We start from the raw sequence: 18,557 nt of genomic DNA on the forward strand, positions 1-18,557 counted from the left end.
GCCTGATTGGTGAAGTGCTGCTGAGATGGTTGTCCTTCTTGAAGGTTCTCCCATCTACACAGAGGAACTCTGGAGCTCTGTCAGCGTGACCATCGGGTTCTAGGCCACCTCCCTGACCAAGGCCCTTCTCTACCGATTGCTCAGTTTGGCCTGGGGTCCAGCTCTAGGAAGAGTCTTGGTGGTTCCAAACTTCTTCCATTTAAGATTTATGGAGGCCACTGTGTTCTTGGGGAACTTCAATGCTGCAGCCATTTTTTGGTACCCTTTCCCAGATCTGTGCTTCGACACAATCCTGTCCCGGAGCTCTACGGACAATTATTTCGACCTCATGACTTGGTTTTTGCTCTGACATGCACTGTCAACTGTGGGACCTTATATAGACAGGTGGGTGCCTTTCCAATCAATTGAATTTACCACAGGTGGACTCCAATCAAGTTGTAGAAACATCTCAAGGATGATCAATAGAAACAGGAAGCACCTGAGCTCTATTTCGAGTCTCATAGCAAAGGATCTGAATACTTACGGAAATAAGGTATTTCTGTTCAAAAGAAAATTATATATTTGCAAAAATGTCTCAAAACCTGTTTTCGCTTCATCATTATGGGGTATTTTGTGTAGATTTGTGTGTAAAAATAATATTTAAGCCCTTTTAGAATACGGCTGTAACGTAACAAAATATGGGAAAAGTGTAGGGGTCTGAATACTTTCCGAATGCACTGTATGCGTGTCTGTGTGTTTGTTTGCATGAATGCACATGATGCAAGAATAGATAAACTAAATAAAAAGGCCCATACCGTTCGGACAAATTGTTTAATTTGCTGGGATAAACAAACAAAACAACAACCGTGTTCGCTAGTCAACTGGTGGTGGTAAAAGGAAGAAGAAGAAGAAAGAGGCAAAGCATCCAATACAGATGGAGTGACAGGACAACAACATAAGGGAGCCAATCAGATTCCAGCCCCCACCCCACATTCACTCTGATTTAATCTCTGCAGTAAATAATCTGATAGAAAGAGTGGCCCGTGGGCATAAAAACACAACCCCAGTCTCTCCATCCCCATCCTGACTATACTGTGCACAGAGCACAGTGCTTCCTTCAGTCCTGCTTGCAGAGCTCAGAGAGAACGATCATACTCTCCCAGGCCTCTAAATCGAGTGCCGAGTTCATCCTTCTAGTCCAACAAGGCGAGTGGAGAGGGAGCTAAACCAAGTCCAATCCAATCGAATGAAGATAAACCACAAAACGTTGTTTAGATTTATTAGCCTATGGATCTCAGATTTTAGACAACACAAGGAATCCGGTGAAAATACCACGATTTGAAACTCCAGTGAACAAGATAACCATAAATTACATAATAAAGTGTATAAAATATCTTTTTTTTTCTCGTCTGTATGGTTTTTCAGCACTCATCAGACATGAATAGCATAGATGCTGTTTCACAATATTCAGTAATGATAACGACTGAAGTAAAACTTAAAAAAAGGACAACTATTTTCAAAACCCACTTAGCTTGTTTATCCCAACGGGTTAAGCCAACCCTGGACACATTCTGTTTGGTAAATCACATTAATAAATAACTTAACTTAAACGCCCCCCTTTAATGTCCTTTTAATGTTATTGCAACCCAATTAGAGTCTAAAAAAGTAGGATAACGTGTTGTGTACAGTGCTGGCTAGGATTATTTCCATATATCACTTCCTTCGTATGTAAAACACACACCTCTCATCCTAACTTAATCCACATTGAGATTAAGAACAGAATCCCAATCTCCTGCTTTATGTACAAGAAAAGATCAAGCCATCACCACTGGTTGGTCTTCCATGAGAAGCAGCAAGTCTCTAATGCTCTCGTAGCAACACGGCTCTCTCTCTCCCCCCAAAAAACTGCATGTAGAAAACAGAGCAGAGGACTCCACCCCCTACTTTCCAACACAAGCCTTTTATCTCCTACATTTTTATGGTCTTTGACATGTTGTTCCTCCTCTCTTCCTCAATTTCCAAACCATGATGCGATGGATGAATAATCCATAACTTGGGATGTGATCTGCTCCGGCCCCTTTCTGGTGATCAGGCTGGAGATTGGTGGAGAGACACACTAGTGCGAGTAGCCTCCATAACTCTCCTCCTTATCACCATGGTTTCTTGGTTTCTTTAGCAGCAACTACACAAAGTCTGTTTTTTTGGTTATTTAAAGGTAGAGTTGATTTGGTGGATTTAAACCAGAAGGTGGTTTAGGTTTAGGGTAATCCAACAGTATGAGTCCAGACAGTGTAGAAACTCTATGGTATTTCAGGGTCAACCTCCTACTGTACCACAGACCAAGCAGAATGAGGAGAGGACAAACTCGCAGATTTATCTTTTCACCAGTTAATGTGTGGTTATAACTGAGAGTAAGACCGAGGTTCATGGGAGAATCACAGTCCCACTATCTGTCCCCATTGTATTATCCATCGATTTCCATGAGTCCTCAATGCCACCGGGTGGCGCTAATGCCGCTAAACGTCAGTGCTGATGCTGCAGCTGCGGTTGAACATGTCCTTCATAGTGACCGACCGGGTCAGGTTGAGTTTGTGGTAGCTGGGCATTTCTAAGGGCAGGTCCAGGTCATGTTGCTGGACACTGCGGTAGCTGATGCGGTCGCCGCCGTTCCGCAGTCCGTCCGGGTGCTGCAGGTAGAAGGGCAGCTCATGGTGCGTGCACGACGGGCAGAATGTCTGCGAGCGCGTCAGTTTACGCGCCAACGGCGGTGTGAAGAGGGCGGGGCCGTTGGGATTGGAGGCGGCGGCCGACGCCGCCACAATGTTGTGATTGGAGTGTACAGGCGGGAGGCGGGACGTCACAGCGAAGTCGGGCTCCTCCTCCTCCGACTCCGACTCCTCCTTCTTACAGCAATAATACTGTCAGGGAGACAAGAAACGAGGAGAACTTCAATATTCACTGCATATCCTTGAGAATAAGACATCTTCTACTTCGTACAGCATTAATAAGGTCAGAGAGAGGGAAAGAGGGGAGACTGAGGAGATAAGGACATTAATAATCGCAGCATGTCTATCACAAAGAATAAAAAAAAGTTTTAGGTCTATTTGATCTGTGACCAACCTGGGTCAAACAAGAGTGTCAAATACTTTAAGACTTAAAAGTCTCTTTTGGAAAGTCCATTACCAACATGAAGAGAAACAATAATTGAAGAGAAACAAAACATTCAGGAGATGATACAAAGAGCAATCCATTAAAATGTACAGCTATAGTACTTGAATGAGATGGCAGGCCTGTTTTAAATCTATGCTGCCTTTATGAAACCGTCTCATGTGGCACACATTGAAGTTTGGTAAGCTGTTACCAAACATTACATTGAGCTATTACACAGCATTACACTGAGAGGGAGTCTGGAAAAGAGAGTAAGCATGCATGAGAGAGAGATGGGAGATTAACCTAGTATTTATACAATTACACTAACATGACTCTGAGAAAAGGAGCTGGGTGTCTATCTTTTAGCTGAATAGAATAGGAATGGATGGTTAGTTAATTAAATGTCATCTCTTTCTGACCCACTTACTGTCTTATGGTAATACATTGTAATGGAGAAAAAAATTCTCAACACACCCCACTCTCCCCTACCAGGTTTTACACTATAATTTAAGTAAGGTTCCAAACATACCCCCACTCTCCCCTACCCAGTTAAACACACTAAGTCTTTATACCTTATAATGTAAAAAGTGGCCAAATTTACCCCACTCTCCCCTACCCAGTTAAACACACTAAGTCTTTATACCTTATAATGTAAAAAGTGGCCAAATTTACCCCACTCTCCCCTGCTCAGTTCTCTACACAGCCTTTATACACTACATTGTACATCTTGTCTCAAGTTATCCCACTCTCCCCTACCCAGTTCTATCTACACACTGAAGGTTTGATGATCACAAAACATCAGATATTCCAGAACCAAAGAACCCTTCTGCATCAAAACATGTAGTCTAGTGAGAGAGTTCTGAACGCTCTGAGAAACACTCATCCAGCAAGCTGTGCGAGGGGGAACATATCCAAGTCTGTATGTGCAGCTTGAATATACAAAGGGTGTGTGATGTTGTGATGTCTAACTGCTTACGGAGTGTGTGGTGATTGTGACGTGGAGCTTCCTGTACCACATAGTCTGACCTCGGAGAAGAGGGGAACAGTCCAGAGGGGCACATCTTGATGAAGACATGTTTGCTGAAGCGCGTCAGTGCTAAAGGAAACTAAATAAAGGCTTTTCAAGTTTAGATTGAATTACATGGTGTGCCATGCCTTTTTGTTTTTGGCTTTCAGTTTTACTGACGCAGATTATTAAGCACCCAGTCAGAGGTCTCAATCAGAGGTATAGAGTGACTTGATGCTTATTGTGACAGTAACGGTTCAGTGACAGCACATGGTCTGACCACAATGAAGAGAGGACTAGAGGGTTGTAGGAGGGGCTTACCTGCAGCCTACAGTAACACAGTACTGCGATGATGCACAGTAAGATAACTGTAGCTAAAATACCGCCTGTGATGACCACTGTCCCGGCTGTCATTCGAAATCCTCTCCATCAACAGCCTACAGAATAGAAAGAATGAAAGAGGAGGGGGGGGATAATTGAGAGAGAGAGAGAGAGAGAGAGAGAGAATGGAAAAAGAGATAGAGGGACAGAAAGGGTGAAGAGATAGATAACGAGGTAGAGCGAGAGAGAGAGTGCATTGTGTTCATTAAGTGGATTAACTCTGTGTCATCCCCAGTAACGCTCATTGAATTATCCTTCCTATACATAATCTAGACTTTGTCTCACTGCTTGAAACACAGATAGAGGAGATAAAGAAACAGGAGAATGAGTCGTGGAGGGACAGATAGAGAGAAGGATGAAAGAAATGGGATGAAAGGGGAGGGAGGGAGAGATGGGGAGATTGAAGGGAGATGAATAGAGTGAGACGGAGGGCAAAGAGGTATAAGTGGAAAGACAGAGCGTAGAGCGATTGAGAGGAGTGATAGAGAGGGAAGGGAGGAGAGATGGGAAGACAGCGTGATATAAAGAAAGAAGGTCAATATAAGCTGTGCGGTGAGGTTGGTTGGTAGGACGGAAAGATGGAAAGATAAAATAAAAGGAGAGGGAGAGGATGGGTGGAAAGGTTTTGAGGAGAGCGATGCAGAGATGAGAGTAGAGGGACCAGTTCATAAAAGAGATAGGAAAGGGAAAGGGGGATACCTAGTCAGTTGTACAACTGAATGCATTCAACTGAAATGTGTCTTCTGCATTTAACCCAACCCCTCTGAATCAGAGAGGTGCAGCGGGCTGCCATAATCGACATCCATGTCTTTGGCGCCCGGGGAAAAGAGATGGAGAGAAAGAGGTAGAGGTTTGAGGAGAGATGGATGGAGAGCCAGATGGAACTGAGGGATGGAGAGCGAGAGAGAGCAAGAGAGAGAGGTTTGAGGATAGATGGATGAAGAGATGGAGCAGCAAAGTGATGTGTTCTTAACAGAGAGGATGAGAGGGAGCTGTGTGGGAGTAAGGTCACAACCTCTATGACATAATATATTATATGAGTGTGACGAGGACTAAGTCAGGGTCCACTGGGCAGTCAGGGATGGATGACCCCTGAACCCCGAACCTTACATAGAGGTCAATACAGAGACAAATGAAAACAGAAGCGCTGACAAGTATTTTAATCAAAACTGAGAGCCTCTTTGGCAGTGACCTTTGTCCAGGCCATTCAGAAGAAGATTCTAAACTCAGCTGGGGGGGTAGGGGGGGGGGTCCACCAGATGCATTAAGTACTGCAGTGCATCTCCTCCTCATGGACTGCACCAGATTTGCCAGTTCTTGCTTTGAGATGTTATCCCACTCTTCCACCAATGCACCTGCCAGTTCCCGGACATTTCTGGGGGGAATGGCCCTAGCCCTCACCCTCCAATCCAACAGGTCCCAGACATGCTCAATGGGATTGAGATCTGGGCTCTTCGCTGGCCATGGCAGAACACTGACATTCCTGTCTTGCAGGAAATCACACACAGAACGAGCAGTATGGCTGGTGGCATTGTCATGCTGGAGGACCATGTCAGGATGAGCCTGCAGGAAGGGTACCACATGAGGGAGGAGGTGGTCTTCCCTGTAACGCACAGCGTTGAGATTGCCTGCTAACACAAGTGATTGGGAGATTTTAATACGGTTTTAAATACCTCTATGGACCGTAAAGGAAATCACACTACAAACTATCACCCTCAGGCACTTAAGGAAATCATGAATGTCATGGATATATTGGAATTAGTGGATATATGCAGGCTTAAATACCCAGACCTAGTGAGATATACATGGCGGAGGCTCAATCAAGCTTGATTACTTTCTTATGTCATTCTCTCTGGCACCAAAAGTTAAAAAAGTGATGAGAGGGGACAGAATGCGGTCGGACCATCACATAATTGGTATATATATTACTCTGACAGAATTTCCACGTGGGTGAGGGTATTGGAAATTTAATCGAAGCCTACTGGATGATAACTTGTTTTTAACTAGGACAGAAGAATTTATAACTTACTTTTTCCTACATAACACAAGTACAGCAGATCCCGTTTTTGTATGGGACACTTTTAAATGTGCCTTTAGAGGCCATGCAATTCAGTGCTCATCTATAAAACAAAAGCAATTTAGGTGAAGAGAGTCCATATTAACAAAGAAAATTGAAGAACTAACAGTACAGATAGATAGCAATAAAAACTGTACCATAGAGGTTCAGAGTAAGTTAGAGGAAAAACAAAAAGGGGAGGAACTTATTCAAGAAAGATCCAGTGTAATTTATTATAAAAATAAAGCTAACTGGATGGAATATTGGGAAAAATGCAGACCAATTATTTTTCAATCTTCAACATAGAAATGCTACCAAAAACTTTTCACTGAAACTTGTTACAAATGATGGAGTCACTCATGATTCACCGAATTATAATTTGAAAGAGGAAGTAAAGTACTTTAAGGATCCTCTTAAGGATCCGCCCATTTTTTCCATTTTCGCATAGAATGCCCAAATCTAACTGCCTGTAGCTCAGGCCCTTAAAACCTATTTAGGATAGGGGGCAGTATTGACACGGCTGGATAAAAAACGTACCCGATTTAATCTGGTTACCACTCCTACCCAGTAACTAGAATATGCATATACTTATTACATATGGATAGAAAACACCCTAAAGTTTCTAAAACTGTTTGAATGGTGTCTGTGAGTATAACAGAACTCATTTGGCAGGCAAAAACCTGACAAGGTTTCAGGCAGGAAGTGGCCTGTCTGACAAGGTGTCGTTCTTCTTGTCTCTGTTTATTGAAGAGTGAGGATCTTAGCTGTCCCGTGACACTTCCTACGGCTGCCATAGGGTCTCAGAAGGCGGCAAAAAGCTGAATCGTGGCTTTGCAGGCTCTGGCTGAAACAAAGTAGCGCGTTTGGGTAGTGGCTGGTTACAGTACTGTGAGACTCAGGCGCGTGCCCGCGTCGACCGAAAGCTTTGTTTACTTTCCTCAGTTTAGCTAAATGGACATTCCCGGTCGGAATATTATCGCTTTTTTACGAGAAAAATGGCATAAAAATGGATTTTAAACAGCGGTTGACATGCCTCGAAGTACGGTAATGGAATATTTAGATTTTTTTTGTCACGAATTGCGCCATGCGCACGACCCTGATTTACCATTTCAGATAGTGTCTGGGACGCACAAACAAAACGCCGCTATTCGGATATAACGATGGATTATTTTGGACCAAACCAACATTTGTTATTGAAGTAGCAGTCCTGGGAGTGCATTCTGACGAAGACAACAAAAGGTAATCAAACTTTTATAATAGTAAATATGATTATGGTGAGTGCTAAACTTGCCGGGTGTCTAAATAGCTAGCCCGTGATGCCTGGGCTATGTACTTAGAATATTGCAAAATGTGCTTTCACCAAAAAGCTATTTTAAAATCGGACATATCGAGTGCATAGAGGAGGTCTGTATCTATAATTCTTAAAATAATTGTTATGCTTTTTGTGAACGTTTATCGTGAGTAATTTAGTAAAATGTTAGCGAATTCCTCCGGAAGTATGCTAGTTCTGAACGTCACATGCTAATGTAAAAAGCTGGTTTTTGATATAAATATGAACTTGATTGAACAAAACATGCATGTATTGTATAACATAATGTCCTAGGGTTGTCATCTGATGAAGATCATCAAAGGTTAGTACTGCATTTAGCTGTCTTCTGGGTTTATGTGACATTATATGCTAGCTTGAAAAATGGGTGTCTGATTATTTCTGGCTTGGTACTCTGCTGACATAATCTAATGTTTTGCTTTCGTTGTAAAGCCTTTTTGAAATCGGACAGTGTGGTTAGATTAACGAGAGTCTTGTCTTTAAATAGCTGTGAAATAGTCATATGTTTGAGAAATTGAAGTAATAGGATTTTTAAGGTTTTGAAAATCGCGCCACAGGCTTAAAGTGGCTGTTACGTAGGTGGGACGAATTCGTCCCGCCTAGCCCATAGAGGTTAAGCAAGGATATGCATGTTATTGGTACCATTTGAAAGGAAACACTTTGAAGTTTGTGGAAATGTGAAAGGCATGTAGGAGAATATAACACAATAGATCTGGTAAAGATAATACATAGAAAAAAAACAACCGTTCATTTGTATTTTTTTGTACCATCATCTTTGAAATGCAAGAGAAAGGCCATAATGTATTATTCCAGCCCAGGTGCAATTTAGATTTTGGCCACCAGATGGCAGCAGTGTATGTGCAATGTTTTAGACTGATCCAATGAACCATTGCATTTCTGTTCAACATTTTGTATCAAGACTGCCCAAATGTGCCTAATTTGTTTATTAATAACTTTTCATGTTCAAAATTGTGCACTCTCCTCAAACAATAGCATGGTATTCGTTCACTGTAATAGCTACTGTAAATTGGACAGTGCAGTTAGCTTAAATTCTTGTTATTCTATCTGCCAATATTAGATATGTCTATGTCCTGGGAAATGTTCTTGTTACTTACAACTTCATGCTAATCACATTAGCCTACGTTAGCTCAACCGTCCTCTGGCTGGGACACCGATCCCGAAGCAGTTAATGTTTTCCCTTCAGTCTCCTCCATCTCCACTAACCGAAGCTAATTGTATGGATTATTTTCCTATTAACAATGTAAAATGAACATCTGTACAGAAAGACTCATGTGAAGGCCAAATTATAGAGGAGGAACTTCATGATGCAATTAAAGTCCGGGAAAACTCCAGGGCTGGATGGCATACCAGTGGAAGTATACCAAACGTTTTTTGATATACTCAGAGGACCATTATTAGCATGTTTTAACCACTCCTTAGCATGTTTTAACCATTATTAGCATGTTTTAACCACTCATTAACAGAAGATTATCAGACACGCAACAAGAAGGTCTGATTTCATTATTATTGAAACAGGATCCAAGTGGTATATATAAAGATCCAGTCCATTTAAAACATTGGAGGCCTCTTACACTTCAGTGTTGTGATGCAGAAATTCTAGCTAAATGCTTAGCGCATACAATTGAAAAGGTTTTGTCGGATATTATTCATTCTAATCAGACAGGTTTTTTACATGGACGATACATTGGAGATAATATAGGACAAGTACTGGAAACAATAGAATACTATGAAATATCGGGGAATCCAGGCCTGGTTTTCATAGCTTACTTTGAAAAGGCTTTTGATAAAGTACGGCTGGAGTTCATATATAAATGCCTGGAAAGTTTCAATTTTTGAGAATCACTTATAAAATGGGTTAAAGTTATGTATAGTAAAGCTAGATGTAAAATAGTAAATAATGGCTACATCTCAGAAAGTTTTCAACTGTTAAGAGGAGTAAAACAAGGTTGTCCACTATCAGCATATCTATTTATTATTGCCATTGAAATGTTAGCTGTTAAAATTAGATCCAACAATAATATTAACCTCTTACATCTAGACGTTCCACTAGCGGAACACCGCTCCAATAGCCAATGATAGGGCGTGGCGCGAAATACAAACTCCTCGAAAATCCGAAAACTTAAATTTTTCAAACATATGACTATTTTACACCATTTTAAAGACAAGACTCTCCTTTATCTAACCACACTGTCCGATTTCAAAAAGTGTTTATAACGAAAGCAAAATATTAGATTATGTCAGGAGAGTACCCAGCCAGAAATAATCAGACACCCATTTTTCAAGCTAGCATATAATGTCACAAAAACCAAAACCACAGCTAAATGCAGCACTAACCTTTGATGATCTTCATCAGATGACACTCCTAGGACATTATGTTATACAATAGATGCATGTTTTGTTCAATCAAGTTCATATTTATATCAAAAACCAGCTTTTTACATTAGCATGTGACGTTCAGAACTAGCATTCCCACCGAACACTTCTGGTGAATTTACTAAATTACTCACGATAAACGTTCACAAAAAATATAACAATTATTTTAAGAATTATAGATACAGAACTCCTTTATGCAATCGCGGTGTCCGATTTTAAAATAGCTTTTCGGTGAAAGCACATTTTGCAATATTCTGAGTAGATAGCCCGGCCATCACAGGCTAGCTATTTTGACACCCACCAAGTTTGGTACTCACCAAACTCAGATTTACTATAAGAAAAATTGGATTACCTTTGCTGTTCTTCATCAGAATGCACTCCCAGGACTTCTACTTCAACAACAAATGTTGGTTTGGTTCCAAATAATCCATTGTTATATCCAAATAGCGGCGTTTTGTTCGTGCGTTCAAGACACTATCCACAGGGTAACGAAGGGTGACGCACCGGCGCGTTTCGTGACAAAAAATGTCAAAATATTCCATTACCGTACTTCGAAGCATGTCAAACGCTGTTTAAAATCAATTTTTATGCGATTTTTCTCTTGTAAAATAGCGATAATATTCCGACCGGGAGTTGTTGTTTTCGTTCAAAGACTGAAAATGTAAAATGGACTCTTCATGTGCACGCGCACACCCGTCTCATTGTTCTCAAATCGACCACTATCCAAATGCGCTACTGTTTTTCAGCCAGAGACTGCAGAGTCATCATTCAACGTTCTGGCGCCTTCTGAGAGCCTATGGGAGCCTTAGAAAGTGTCACGTTACAGCAGAGATCCTCTGTTTTGGATAGAGATGGCAAAGAAGGCCAAGAAATGGTCAGACAGGGTACTTCCTGTACAGAATCTTCTCAGGTTTTGGCCTGCCATTTGAGTTCTGTTATACTCACAGACACCATTCAAACAGTTTTAGAAACTTTAGGGTGCTTTCTATCCAAATCAAACAATTATATGCATATTCTAGTTTCTGGGCAGGAGTAATAACCAGATTAAATCGGGTACGTTTTTTATCCGGCCGTGAAAATACTGCCCCCTATCCTAAACAGGTTAAGGGATTAGAAATCCATGGTTTAAAAACAATTAGAATCCCTCCACAGCCTCATAGAGGATCTAGATAATTTTTCTAACCTCTCTGGATTTAAACCAAAGTGTACTATATTACATATTGGATCACAAAATAAACGCAACTTTTACATTACCGTGTTATTTACCAATAAAATGGTCTGATGGGTATGTGGACATATTCAGTATACATATCCCGACAAGAAAGAAATGATCTCACTCTAATAAATTTTAATAAAAAGTTTGCAAAAATAGATAAGATCTTGCTACCATGGAAAGGAAAATACCTGTCTATTTTTGGAAAAATCACCCTGATTAACTTTTTAGTCATATCACGGTTTACCTATTGCTAATGGTTTTGCCTACACCTAGCGACCTGCTTTTTAAATTATATGAGCAAAAGATATTCAATTTTGTTTGGAATGGCAAGCCAGACAAAATTAAAAGGGGCTATTTATATAATAAATATGAATTCGTAGTGCAGAAATTATTAAATATTAAAGCATTAGACCTCTCACTAAAGGCATCAGTCATACAAATGTTATACTTAAATCCAAAATGGTTCTTTAGTAAATTAGTAAGAATGTATCACCCCATGTTGAAGAATGGCATTTTTCCTCTGTATTCAGATTACAACCGGTCACTTTCGGTTATTTGAAAACTAAATCATCTCCAAAATATTGTTATTTTTTAAACAAGCCATAGGTTGCAATTTCAGTTTAATCCAACTGAAAAGACAGAACAAATAATACAAAAAATATTATAGTTAAACTCAAATATACTAATTAATAAAAAATAAGTATTTTTCGATAAAAAAGGTATAATCTTTGTAAATGATATCATAAATAGGACTGGTAGAATTATGTCACTCATGCAGCTAGCACAGACTTGTGGAAATGTCTGCTCTACCCAAAATTACAACCAACTAATGGCAGCATTACCACAAAAATAGAAGAGGCAAGTGGAAGGGGGAAAAGTAAGGAACTTGTCTGTCGGCCCTGCATTAAAGACCAAAACTGGTTCAAGAAAGTTGTGATAAATAAAAATACATACTAGTTTCATTTAAGGACCAAAACATTGACAGCTGTGCCATATAAATTGCAAAATAGTTCAGAAGAGATTTTCGATGTACCGATTCCATGGCACATGGTCTATGAATGGTTTATGATACAACGCCTGATTCAAAACACAAAAATACATTTTTATTCTATTTTTTATGCATTTTTTATTTAACCTTTTTTTAACTAGGCAAGTCAGTTAAGAACAAATTATTATTTTCAATGACAGCCAAACCCGGACGACGCTGGGCCAATTGTGCACCGCCTTATGGGATTCCCAATCATGGCCGGATGTGATGCAACCTGGATTTACATTTAAATTATTATAAAAAATTCTTGCAACCAATAGAATGTTATATATATGTGGGATACAATCTTCCGAGCTCTGCAGATTTTTCTGCAAGGAGGCAGAGTCATTAGATCATTTATTTTGGTACTGCCCATAGGTAGTTCGTTTTTGGTCACAGGTCCAGGAATGGCTGAAGAATTGCAACATTTACCTAGAACTAACACTGCAGATAGCAATACTGGGTGATTTAAAAAGTCAGTCAATCTATCAATAATGTAATATTATTTTAGCAAAAATGTTTATCTTTAATTTACAATCTGTAGAAACTATGAGAATAGAAAGGTTCAGCACTTTTGTGAAGCATCACAGCACAGTTGAAAAATATATGGCAAATGGGCCGAAACAACACCCGTGCCAATATTTTCTCCAAACACTGACTTCTCGGGCATATCCCTTAACTCCAAACTCCACACAGTTATCACATTTCCCAGTGAGCAAACCATTTCTATACTTACAGCATTCATATAAATTCATTTTTATCAGGTTTTTGTTTTGGCAGACCTTACTTTTGTTAGTGAAATTTGTCAATAAAACTCATGAATGCAACTATTTATGTCAAATTGTTTTGTGTTCTACTTATAGTCCTGGTTGTCCTGAAAAGAAGATGGTAAAACACTTCATTGTGAGGCTAAATATAAGGGCTGGACATGCAGATAAATTAAAGTCCTGGGGTCTCAGGACTGATAGGTTTAACCTCTGTGTCACACCCTGATCTGTTTCACCTGTCCTTGTGCTTGTCAACCATCTTCCCCATTATCCCCTGGGTATTTATACCTGTGTTTTCTGTCTGTATGTGCGCAGTTCGTCTTGTTTTGTCAAGTCAACTAGCACGTTACTCCGTGCGCCTGCTTTTTCCTTTTCGCCGTTTTTTTTCTAGTCCTCCCGGTTTTGACCCTTGCCTGCCTTCACTCTGAACCCACCTGCCTGACCATACTACCTGCCCTGACCTCGAGCCTGCCTGCCACTCTGTACCTCCTGGACTCTGACCTTGTTATGATCTTTTGCCTGTCCACGACCATTCTCTTCCCTGCCCCTTGGATACTAGTAAATATCAGAGACTCGAACCATCTGCCTCCCGTGTCTGCATCTGGGTCTCACCCTGTGCCCTTATACTCTGACCTGTGGCTAATTATGTTGCGGGTGCTAAATTACCCAAACCTCACACAGACCAAGAAAATCTGATCAGACTCCCACTCACAGAAGATTGAGGAAGCTACCAATGCAAATACCTTTTCCCTCAGTCTTCTGTGAGTAGTGGGTCTGATCAGATTTTCCTGGTCCGTGGGGGTTTGGGTAATTTAGCACATGTACAGTATGTGCCATAATCACACAAACTCACGTGCACGCGCAAGGAGAGCCACAGCGCTGTGGAGGCCGAACCCCTAGTGTCCCCTAGGGATGACCTAATGATAGTGTGTGAGAGATGTGTTGCCGTAACACGACGTGCCGCGTTAATTATTTACCACAGACACACTGGAAGGCGTGTAAGCAGAAAAACATAAGGAGTGTCCTGCCACAAACTACAGGAGACACACCATTGTTCAACAATGGAGAAATCTTGTTGGCTCAGCTCCTGTGTGTCTTATGGAATAACAGATGTTAGGGGTGGTGTTGTGTACAGTACACACACACACAATGCAGACATGCTCACAGGTACACACAGTGGTACAGAGACAGAGACACACTCAAAAACAGACAATAGGCACACACACACACACACACACACACCTCTCTCTCCCCCTCCTTCTCCTCCCCTCTCTCTATCCCTCTTTCTCACTCTCTTCTACACCCAAACTGACATACAGTAGTTCTAGCTCTAACACACACAGACAGTGGGTCGGAAGGAATAAGTTGGTACGTTAATGAAACATGGCACAAACCACAATAGGAGTCTTGCCAATTACTTTCGACCATCATAAAGTTGAAAAGGGAGAGAGAGAGCGAATACACGGGGAGGTGAAAGACACGCACCGGGAAATAGGGATACTACCACAGGGGCTGATTCAACAAGCTAGCTCAGAGAAATCAAATAATTAACTAGAAGTGTTCTCACTCCTCCTATAACGTTCTTTATTTTTAACGGTGACAACCTAATATCATCCAACGGCTGTCTCTCTCTCTGATGAACCGTCTGGTTTCACGGCGCCTCAGAACGGGACTTGACTGGAAGTCTCTAGCTAGCCTATGCGGATTCGCCAGAAAACGCTGGCATTTGGCTTTCCCCTGGAAAAACTGAAGTGGGAACTCCGCTCAGGCATCTTTCTACGGCTGCTACGTTAGGTTAGTCTATTTTCCTGGCTACCCAGGAAAACTCATTTTATTCATCATTAGCTTTGATACTCTGATTGGTTAGAGATGATCCAATCGCTGATGATTTTGCTCTGTACAACACCCCTCATTTTGACATCGCCACAATCTACTTCAACGATTGTAGTCTCAGACTGAATTATGTAGCCAACGATAGAGCAGTGGAAGAATTCAGTTAGTCTATAGCGTCGGGCAATTAGTCTATAGCAGGAGCATACGAAACAATCGCTGGTTTTAATTGGCTGATCTCTCAGTCCATCGCCATCTAGAATTTGAGATCAAACCAGATGTGATGTGTTCAAGAAACATGGCTTAGACCACATCTTGATTTTATTATTCCTGGTTATTGCTCAATCAGATCTGATAGATCAATTGGACAGGGTGGGTGGTTGTGCTACATTCATAAGGGAAGGTCTTGTATATCATAATATACCTGTCCCATCTGAATATGAATGTGTGATGGTGGAAATCTACAGTCCAAGTAGTAACATTAAGTTTAAAAACAAATTACAACCCTTGTCGTCAACTATCTGTAGCAATGTTTGGTGAAACATCAAGAGATATGGTGCGGCGGCTTTAATGCACAGAATAGTTTATGGGGAAGCACACATACAGATGCTAATGATACTATTGTGGAAGATAGGATGGAAACAAGAGCATCAGTATGTCTTAACGATGGATGTGGTACAAGAGTTGATGTTGTTAGAGGGGTTACATACTGCCTGGACCTCACAATGGCTTCTAACTCTATTGCATCTATGTGTGAATGGAATGTAATGAATGATTCTGTTGGATCATTTCCTGATTTTGTGTACCGTGAACCTTGATGTTACTATTCCAGATAGGGTACCGTTCAGAAGATAGTGCTTTCATAAAGCAGACTGGGAAAAGTTTGGTGATCATTGCTTAAAAATCTGTTGGAGAGTTGTCTTTAGAGAGGCCGGTTGATGTTTGTGCTGCCCCTGTGATCTCTCTGATTTTGAGTGCTGCGAATTCATATGTACCAGTGAGTGAAGTGGGTGAGGAAAAGAAGATGGTTCCTTGTTGGACTGAAGAGTGCACTGCGGCTATTCGAGAAAGATATAGGGCTTACAGAGGAATATGACTCCGAAAAATCTAGTTGATTTTGAAAGGAAGAGAGCTTTAGTACATAGGGTCATTACGTCTGTCAAGAGCAATGCATGGAGACAGTTCTGCTCTAAAATAGGCAGGGGTACTGAGCTGTGGGATGTATGGTCTATATTGAAGAAGATTACTGGAAGAAGCAAGTCCACTCGAATTACAGTTTTGGTTGTGGGTCAATAAAAGACCCTAACTGATGAAGAAAAAACTGACTTGTTGGGAAGACATTTGCTAGGGTACATAGTGGGGTTATTTTGGATGCAGTACATAAGCAATGCAGGTGTGAGATTTGGAATGTTCATGTGTATAAGAAAAGGGATACTGTTGACTCTTCTTTGGAGGCTGGTTTCACTATACATGAGATGCGTTCAGCCTTAATAGGCTGTGGATATACAGCCTCAGGTCATAATCAGTTGTGCTAAGTAATGTTTAAGCATCTTTTTTAAATTGTTTAATTTTTTTAACTAGGCAAGTCAGTTAAGAACAAATTCTTATTTACAATGACGGCCTAGGAACTGCCTTGTTCAGGGGCCAGAACAACAGATCTTTACCTTGTCAGCTCAGAGGATTCGATCTAGCAACCTTTCGGTTATTGGCCCAACGCTCTAACCACCAGGCTACCTGCCACCCCGCTCATCTACCTGATGAGGTCATACATGTTCTCTTGAGATTATTTAATACGTTTTGTAGTGAGGGGGTATAGCTTCTGGTTGGAAACGTCCGGTAATATTACCTTTTGTAAAGCCTGGTAAGGACCCTCCATGTGCTGATAGTTACAGACCAATAGCACTGACCTCTAACTTGTGTAAACTGATGGAAAAGATTGTCATATTTCCTGGAACATTAAGGTTTATTGAGTCAATGTCAACGTGGATAGCGTAAAGGTAGATCTACTTTGGATGCATTAGTAAAGGTGAGCAATGAAGTTGAAAAAAAACTCTGAAAGAAGTGATGGCTACTGTCTTTTTTTCCTTTGAAAATGCTCATGACACTGTGTGGAGAGAAGGCCTACTGATTAAGATGGAAATACTTGGTATTGGTGGGAGATTATATAACTGGGTTTGGCCTTCTTATTTAATCTAGGGTTGCTACCCAAGCCGGCTGGTCAATCTTTCTATCCATTTCATCTGATGCCTATGGAGTAGACACTGGAAGTCCTCAAGGCAGTGCTATCAGTCCTATTTTGTTCAACATTATGATTAACAATGTGTTTTCAATGTAGGTAGGGGTATTGGGGCTTCCCTATATGCTGATGGTGATATTTGGAAGAGGGGAAGGAATGTCTCTCATGTGATCAAATCTATTCAACAAGCTATAGTGGATGTTGAAAGATGTATGTTCTTCTTGAAGAATAAAGTCGCTGATAATATACAGTTGTTTCTGTATGGACAGCCTATGGGGAAGGTTTCTAAGTACAAATAATTGGGTCTATGATTCAATGAGTGATATACTGTATATGGAAAGATCATGTCATACATTTTGAAACAAAGTGTAAGAAAGTGGTGAATCTTATGCGCTCGGTCTCTGGATATGAATGGGGTGTTGATAGATAATCGTTGATGGATATTTATAGAGCTCTGATCAGGACAATTTATTACGGGTGTATAGTTTATGGAACACTGAAGTGAATGGTCATTGAGGTTGGACAGGGTTTGGAAGGGATTTGGGGGATGGGGAGGGTATATTAGAAGTTAGTAGGACTCTTTTTATTTTCTCAAAAGTACTAAGTTAGGTAGGAGGATTTAGAAATGTTGTAAACTGTGATTGACCACACACTCCAGCACAGTAGGTGGTGGCATGAACCTTTAACGTTTGTTTGCGGACCGCCATTATCAGTGGCGGTTCTAGACCATTTCAACTGGGGGGGCCAAGCTGGGGCCAGTTGTACTGTTAGAGGGGCCAGTTACATTAGGCGTTATTGTTGTCATATCGTTTTCTTCACTGCATTGCAGGCATTAGTTATGTAAAAATTATTTCATACTCTACATTTAGGGGGGCCACAAGGGGGTCCAAAATTGTTGTCACAGGGGCACTGCCCCCCCCCGCCCCCCAGAACCGCTAGTGGCCATTATATCATAGAAGAAGAAGATTTGAACAAGGAAGTGAGTTCAGAAAATTTGAAAGTAAGCATCTTAGAAATAGTTTTCCCATATTAATTTTATACGCCCGAACTCAGAATCCTTTCAGCTTCCCAAAAATAATATGGTCAATTTGATATAAGATTGATTTTGATTGCAGATTTTCAACATTTGTCTAAGTCCCATCTAATACAGCTGTAGCGGACTCACTCCCTCTCCTGCCTCAATTTAAA

General features: G+C 40.8%; 1 protein-coding gene across 1 annotated transcript in view; it reads right to left on the reverse strand.

Moving 5' to 3' along the window:
- Positions 1-796: 796 nt before the first annotated feature.
- The window catches only part of LOC106561544 (protein FAM163B), a 38,040-nt gene continuing 20,279 nt past the window's right edge, over positions 797-18,557 (reverse strand). Inside the window, exons 2-3 of the mRNA XM_014125622.2 lie at positions 4,457-4,572; positions 797-2,897 (exon numbers count right to left, since the gene is read on the reverse strand). Coding sequence (XP_013981097.1) covers positions 2,496-2,897; positions 4,457-4,549 — 495 coding nt within the window. The 5' untranslated portion in view covers positions 4,550-4,572 and the 3' untranslated portion in view covers positions 797-2,495. The remainder of the gene's footprint in view (positions 2,898-4,456; positions 4,573-18,557) is intronic.

The sequence above is a fragment of the Salmo salar genome, chromosome ssa01, assembly GCF_905237065.1.
Source record: "Salmo salar chromosome ssa01, Ssal_v3.1, whole genome shotgun sequence".
Lineage (NCBI taxonomy): Eukaryota > Metazoa > Chordata > Actinopteri > Salmoniformes > Salmonidae > Salmo > Salmo salar.